The following is a 6,966-nucleotide window of genomic DNA, read 5'->3' as shown; positions in this document are numbered from 1 at the left end:
GGGCTGTGGCGGCGGTGGGGGTGGTGGTGATGGGGGTTGTGGCGACGGTGGTGGGGGCTGTGGCGGCGGAGGCGGCTGTGGCGATTGATGGTAAAGGGTAGCAGCATTTATGTTTGGAATGGATATCTGGTGTACAAGTGAAGAAAATTAGTAAAGAATTTGTGTTTTATCATTGGTTGTGTTGAAATAAATTAGTGTGTTTGATTCTCTTGCAATTATAAGTTTTTCTGCAAATATCTTGACAAAAAAAAGTTTGGTATAAATTATGAAATATTTACCTGATATGAAAATGATAAAATTTTAGAGAAAATTCATTTAAGTTAATTTTTGGAGTTTTAAAAAAAGTTTTATAAAGTTTTTTGGCTTATAATTGGAACAAAAAATTCAAATATTTATTTTAAAAAATACATAATCATGACTAAAATGGGAAGAAAACAATTACAAATTTCTCATTTCCATGAAGTTGCATCCATAATTTCAACAGCCGACCATATGATTGTGAAAATAATATTATACTCAATTATCTTCCAAGACAGACATTTTGTTCAATAATCAACGACCAAGAAAGTATAACCAACATTTAATAGGTCAATGAATCGCTTCTGTCCCTCTAGTATTCCAAAGTCAACCGATCTAACCAGATTATTTAAAAAATAAAAAAATAAAAAAATAAAAATTATAGTGGGCGAGGAGGGTATGACAGTGGTGGTGGCGGCGGCGGGGAAGGAGGATGTGATACCGGAGGTGGAGGTGGAGGTGGTGGCGGTGACTGTGGCTGTGGCGGTGGCAGTGGAGGTTGAACTGGCTATTGACCATGGCAAGAAAGTAAAGGATTTGTAAAGATTATACTTACAGGAACTAGATGGTAAAGATTTCAGAAACCATAACAAAATCCAAGCATTGTAAATAACCATATTAGTTTAGAAAAACACAACTACAACTACAACTAAAATCGATGGAGGAGGGAGGAACGATTAAGTCCATAAATATAGCTTTTCCCCTAATTCTCCTATACTGACTCTTTCGTTGCCGTGACATTCAGAAATTATCATTTGAGTATACGCAATCTTACAATCGCCATATAATCAAGTAGATCATTACCAAGCAACAGAATTTCTGATGCTCAATGAAACTGTTTCATGTGCCAAAGCTGCGATCGCCAGCATCTCCAAGTCCAGGAATTATAAACCTGCAAACAACCAATTAGTCAACCTCTGTACTGTGCGCAAGATTTGTTCATACTTTCAAACTGCTAAACATCAAGACTTAATCATTTGGTAATAAAACAAACCCTTTTTCGTTAACTGTCGGGTCAATAATTCCGGTGTATACGTGTAGCCTGAAGATCACAAACGTCCAAGGATTAGTGGAAGACTTTTGACTTTGTTTTAAGATTGAATCAAATAGAACGGGTGATTACCCTGGAAACTTCTCGCTAAGCTTTTTTAGAGCGGGAGGTGCAGCAACAGCAGATATCTGCGATATGACAATCCAATTTTAGTATATAATGGACTTCAGAACTTCAGATATTCACAGTTGAATATGATTTAAGGAGACTTATTTAGATGGCCATCATCAAGGACACACAATATCCAAAATTATTGACTACTGCTGCAGTGCAAAACCATGACGCATTGATTTTGATAGTTAATACCCAAAAAAACTTGACACAAAAGCAAGAGATTTGCTAATTTCAATACCACTTTTATTTGCTTGTTGCCAATTCCACGTTCCTTTATGAGATCAAGAGCTGCCACAACTGTGCCACCTGAAATTATGATACCCAGAAAAACATATTAAAGTAAATAAAATAACTGCCCAATTCACCGTTATATTAAATGATGATTCCCGTAAACATTAACTTGACACACAAGTGCAAGTTACGTGGATGCTATAACATTCTCAAACAACATAGTTTCTAAATGAGGTCATGACAGGAATGACAAGAGAGTAAAGAAAGGGGAACGAGTAATACTAGAACAACAGGCAAAAGATAAAAAGTTCAATTATACAGAGATCAGAATTACTTTCTCGTCAATCGAATAACTACCAAGCAATACAAAGAATTAATAACCATCAATTGGCCCAACTTCCAGAGCTATGAATTTAAACTGCGGTGACAAAAACATGTACGTTCTTATGAGCTTTACAGTACCATTTGTTGTTGGCTCAAGTAGTTGTCTCGTGGAATAAGTCAAGTACACATCAACTAAGCTAAGCAACCATGATTATCCAAAGAATGAAAAAGAAAAAAAGGAGCTCCATTAATTAGTATAGTACTAACCTGTTGCAAGCATGGGATCAACCACAAAAATTCGAGAACCTTCAGGAAAATTTTCAGGTAACCTGTCAAAACAACATAAAATGAAATTGTGAAGAGTTAATATACTCTTGTGCATAGCTCAATAAGTCAAGGCATCATATCCTCAAACAAAACATCAAAGGTTTGAATCCTCATCCCAATATGTTGAACTCAAAAAAAAATACGGAGAGAAAAAGACTGGTATGGTATTCCAAACCTCATTATTCATCTAGAGCTTTATTAGTAAAACAAGGGAAAGTTGACACTGCTTTATCTCAGGGTCGTAGAACAGAGATGACCATAAGAAGTAAAAATTTTAATAATACGTAGAGAAAAAGCATGAAAAATGCAACAAACAAGTGTCATTAACAAATTAATATTTATAATGACTTGGAAAGCTCACTTGTTAAGATATATAGTTGGTTGAAGAGTCTCCTCGTCCCTGCTTATCCCTTTAATTTGAAAGAAAATATGAAATTAAAAGGGATGAAAATTGAGATCATATCGACGTAACTAAATAAATTGATTAAAAAATATATAAAGTAAATAAACAAAATTACAACACGCCAGTCTTCACATGAATCTTTTCTGATCAGAACATCATGGCATTATCCTACTGCCCTTACCAAGATGGTACATTTTTGTTGCAGGCAATACAGATGATGCGTATTCTGCAAGAGCTAGACCAGCTCTGAGGATGGGAATTATCTGAAAAGGCAAAAGTAAAATGAACAACTTTAGGCTATAATGCAAGAAATTCCACAGAAATAAAACAGCAAAACTGTATTGCTGTCCTTTTCTTTCCTTTTTGTGGTGAGAGTGGCGGCAACAAACTGGAAGTATAAACACTAATCAATAGGCCAGAACAAGAGTAGGGGGGGAAAAAAAGGAAGTCTAACCGCCACAGGCTCTCTTGGGTCGACGAACTCAACTGAAGCAACACCCATGGGTGACTGTATTTCCCCTGTTACAGTAGGCTGATACGGATAGGACCACAAATTTGTAAGTAAATACAAATATATACTAAAACTGACATTTATTTGAATAAGACTTGAAGATATGTTCTTCTCTCTTCAGAACAGTTTTATATTACATGAATACAAAAATAATAATAATAGTTAGTTTTATTTATCTAAGCATTTAATGGTTTACTAAGGAAGGCTCGAATGTAATATTCAAGTAGTATAAGAACTAACCAACCAATCCCTTGAAGCTTCATAAATAAGCAGTCTTCCTAGCTCTGCCATTGCATTTTCTGCAATAAATAAAGCATAAATATCCTCCACAAATTATTGATGGCATAGGCAAAAAGCGAAAGCTTACTAGAGAAAACTGCCTTCCACTACTCAAATACACAACTCGACTATCTCAGTCATCCTACAGTTTTTCAATTGAAAACTTCACCTGGAGTTTTTCTCATGGCTCAGAAATGAAAATTGTTATTGACAAATTTAACAAAGACAGGAAAGACGAGGTGATAAGAACATCACTATAAGGGAAAGTAAGATTTAGATTACTTTGTTGATCAAATATCTCAAGGCAAGAACATTTGTTTGAGATTCAAATCACTCCACAAGTAAGATGATCGATCATGTCAAACTTGAATGATTCTAGACATGCAATGTAGAATTGCAAAAAAACTTAGCCTCAATGATAAGAAATCCAGGGAACTAAAATTCAAATTACCTTATTGATCTAATATCTTAAGGCAATAACACTCGTTTGAGATTCAAATCACTCCACAAGTCAGATCGATCATGCCAAGTTCGAATAATTCTAAACATGCAACCTAAACTACATATCATTGCAAATTACAAGTGTTTTTTTTACTACATCTACAGTACGATAAGAAGACATCTTTAAGAACTACATCAATACTCACTAAAAATGGGGCAAGGAGTTTGTTCATTCCTCAAAACTGAAACCCAGTGCTTGATCAACGGATGAGGAGGAACATAAACCTGTAAATCCATCGACTACACTTAATTAAAAAAACGAATTAAATCGTTCCGACAAATCCAATTAGCAGTCTAAAACTATAAGTTACACATTTTACAAAATTCTGATCAGTACTTACGAATTTTCCTACAACCTTTAGTAATAAGCCTCACATTAAGCGAAACAGAAAAATGCAAAATAAGATAAAGAGTAAGGAAGTACTAACGAGCATTCTATCATCTGAAACAGGCTTGGGTTCCGTGGCCATGTGAGCGTTCATGGCAATAAAGCTTCGGCCCCGGATTCTGGAATAGGATAACTAATGGTAAAACAAAGATTGGAGATAAATAAGTACCAAGTTTGGGAGAATCGGGGAGGCGACAAAAGGGGAAGAGGCGTTACCTTATTGGAATTGAGAAGAGATGGAAAAGGAGAAAGTAATTGAGGAGGAGGAGGAGGATTAGGGTTTTGGAGGGACCAAGTGGGGCCAAGGCGCGGTGTGCCGGAAGAACACCGGTGAGGAAGATTTATGCGGCACAAAGCCATTCGTGGAAGTAATGATAATGAGTCCAGGATTCGATTTCCTGCGCTCTTAGCGGAGATGCAGTCTCAGATTCTGCGTTCCACTTTTCAAATATAAAATATATTTTTAAAAAAATAATAATCTCTGTTCTACCACTAACCAACGGTCGTGGGCCTCACCCAGTCGTTTCTATTGGGCCACGATTGAATCTAAGGCCCAATTAGAACCTTATCATTGCTAACGAGAAGATACACATTTGAACACTACAGAATAAACATTTCAATCAAAATCATCGGACTATATATATTCTTTTTTGCTGGAGATGATCATGTGTTTATAATCAATAAATACTATCTAGTCTTTTGAGAGGCACAAAGCAAAGTCATGAGAACTTAAAGTAGACAATATCATACCATTGTGAAGAGTTATGTTCGTCTCACACTTTTTTATCTAATATATATATTATATTTTCAATACTTTGATGTATTAAAATTTTTAGTTTAAAAATATTTTTGAAAGAAAGTATATTTTTTTTTATTAATTTAACCTTAAAAAATTAATTTTTTTTGTATATAGATTAAATTTCACACGTTTAAAAATATTGAAGAGGTCAAAGTAAAGGCTTAAAATAATATAACTCCTTATTATTAAAAATTTTATATTTTAAAAAGTTGTATAATTAATATAATATATTATATTAACCTATCTCAATTTGATAAATATAAATTCAATTTATAACATACTATAGGTTTTAAATTTCTTATATTTTTAATATGAATATGCATTTAAAATTAAAAGTTTAGATATTATTACATTAAAATTTTCAAATATAATTAATATTTTTATTATCATGGCAACTTGCTAGTCAACCAGAAGGAGCAAGTCAACAAAATAATAAGAGAAGCTAAATTAAAAAAAAAACGCGTTCTCCTCCGCCTTTAATATCTCCTCTGCTCTTCTCTGAAACCCAAACCACGATGGCTTCGGTGCCGAACCAAACCAAGTTCCATTTCACCCATCCAAACCACCCTTTGCTGTATCACTCCGACAGCCACCACGATTACATCTGCGATGCCTGCAAAACCCCCGGTTCCGGCAGCCGGTTCCGATGCCATTCCTGCAATTTCGATCTCCACGAATACTGCGCCGATTGCCCCGACAAACTCTCCTCATCCATCCACCACAACCACCACCTCACTCTGGTTCTCCGTAAGCCCAGCGGCGCTCGCCTAAACGACCGAATCTGCGACGTTTGTCGGGACCCGGTTGAGGGGCTGTTCTACCGGTGCAAAGACTGCGATTTCGACGCCCACCCACTCTGCACCCAACTCCCGAAAGAGCTCCGCCATGTGGTCGACAACAAACATTCTCTGAAGCTCCAGAAGCTTCCGTACGGTAGCTGCTCTGTTTGCAAACAGGGCTGTTCTTCTCTTTGGGTGTACGGATGCGAGATCTGTAGAGTCAATATCCATCTTGACTGCTTGATTGGACCGGACGTATCGCCGCCGAGTCAGACAACGTCTCGTGGGATACGGCCGCCGTGGGCAGCCGGACCGCCTCCGTTTCCTGGCGGCGATTTTCCGTGGAATAGTGGGGGATTTCCGTACGGTAATTTTGGAATGGGAGGGCATAATGGGGCTTATGGCTACGCCGCCCCTTACAGCGTTCCCGATTACCATTTTATGTATCCAAATTATGGATTTGTGCACAGTAATGGGAATCATCAGACGAGTGAAGCAGTAAATGCAGCTCAGCCGCCGTCGTCGGCTAGTGGGGGAAAGCCTGGAAAGTCAATGTTTGCTCTAGTGGGCAGACTGACAGTTGGCGTGATGTCTAGTGTTATTTTTGGGTTCCCTATTGGGTTCTAGTCGGATTTCGATTATTGTAACTGGAAATTGAAATGTCTTGCCTTTTCATTTCAGTTCAAATTCGAGCTTATTCCAATAAAAATACGTCAATTATTATCACAAAAACTTATAAATTACTACTTTAAGTAATTCATTGTCCCTATTAAACTCAGAAACCAGACAAAAAAAAAAATTAATAAAGCAAAAACAAATAAAAATAAAATAAAATTGTTTATGTAATTTTTGTTAATTAATACTTTGGAATTAATCAGATTTTTATCTATTTCTCTATTCTACTAAGATTTCTTCTTATTTAAATTAATAAAATTTTACTACTGTTCTTATAATACCCTTAA

The 6,966-nt window shown here is 36.2% G+C and overlaps 2 protein-coding genes across 2 annotated transcripts; one reads left to right on the top strand and one right to left on the bottom strand.

Annotated features, from left to right (window-relative positions):
* Positions 1-849: 849 nt before the first annotated feature.
* LOC111453230 (uracil phosphoribosyltransferase) lies at positions 850-4,865 on the bottom strand. The gene is made up of 12 exons (XM_023094238.1): positions 4,643-4,865; positions 4,467-4,559; positions 4,185-4,263; positions 3,499-3,557; positions 3,202-3,279; positions 2,929-3,010; positions 2,706-2,754; positions 2,285-2,346; positions 1,701-1,768; positions 1,421-1,476; positions 1,292-1,339; positions 850-1,189 (listed from the first exon to the last, which is right to left on the bottom strand). Exons 1-12 carry the CDS (start codon positions 4,784-4,786, stop codon positions 1,138-1,140), a joined length of 870 nt encoding a protein of 289 aa, XP_022950006.1. The 5' UTR covers positions 4,787-4,865; the 3' UTR covers positions 850-1,137.
* Positions 4,866-5,628: 763 nt separating this feature from the next.
* Positions 5,629-6,698, top strand: LOC111453229. Its single transcript, XM_023094237.1, has one exon. The coding sequence runs from the start codon at positions 5,741-5,743 to the stop codon at positions 6,629-6,631; it is 891 nt and encodes a 296-aa protein (XP_022950005.1). The 5' UTR covers positions 5,629-5,740; the 3' UTR covers positions 6,632-6,698.
* Positions 6,699-6,966: the final 268 nt, after the last annotated feature.

Source organism: Cucurbita moschata, unplaced genomic scaffold, assembly GCF_002738365.1.
Source record: "Cucurbita moschata cultivar Rifu unplaced genomic scaffold, Cmos_1.0 Cmo_Scf00015, whole genome shotgun sequence".
In the NCBI taxonomy this organism is placed as follows: domain Eukaryota; kingdom Viridiplantae; phylum Streptophyta; class Magnoliopsida; order Cucurbitales; family Cucurbitaceae; genus Cucurbita; species Cucurbita moschata.
The sequence above is the reverse complement of the archived record's forward strand: the minus strand, read 5'-3'. Positions and strand labels throughout refer to the sequence as shown.

What these genes read in the sequence shown, in the direction of transcription:
- LOC111453230 (XM_023094238.1), bottom strand. Translation starts at nt 4,786, where the DNA reads ATGGCTTTGTGCCGCATAAATCTTCCTCACCGGTGTTCTTCCGGCACA. An exon ending in CTCTTCTCAATTCCAATAAG is followed by an intron (nt 4,560 to 4,642) that starts GTAACGCCTCTT and finishes TTTTACCATTAG; the next exon opens with TTATCCTATTCCAGAATCCG. An exon ending in CTTAGCGAGAAGTTTCCAGG is followed by an intron (nt 1,340 to 1,420) that starts GTAATCACCCGT and finishes TGTGATCTTCAG; the next exon opens with GCTACACGTATACACCGGAA.
- LOC111453229 (XM_023094237.1), top strand. Translation starts at nt 5,741, where the DNA reads ATGGCTTCGGTGCCGAACCAAACCAAGTTCCATTTCACCCATCCAAAC.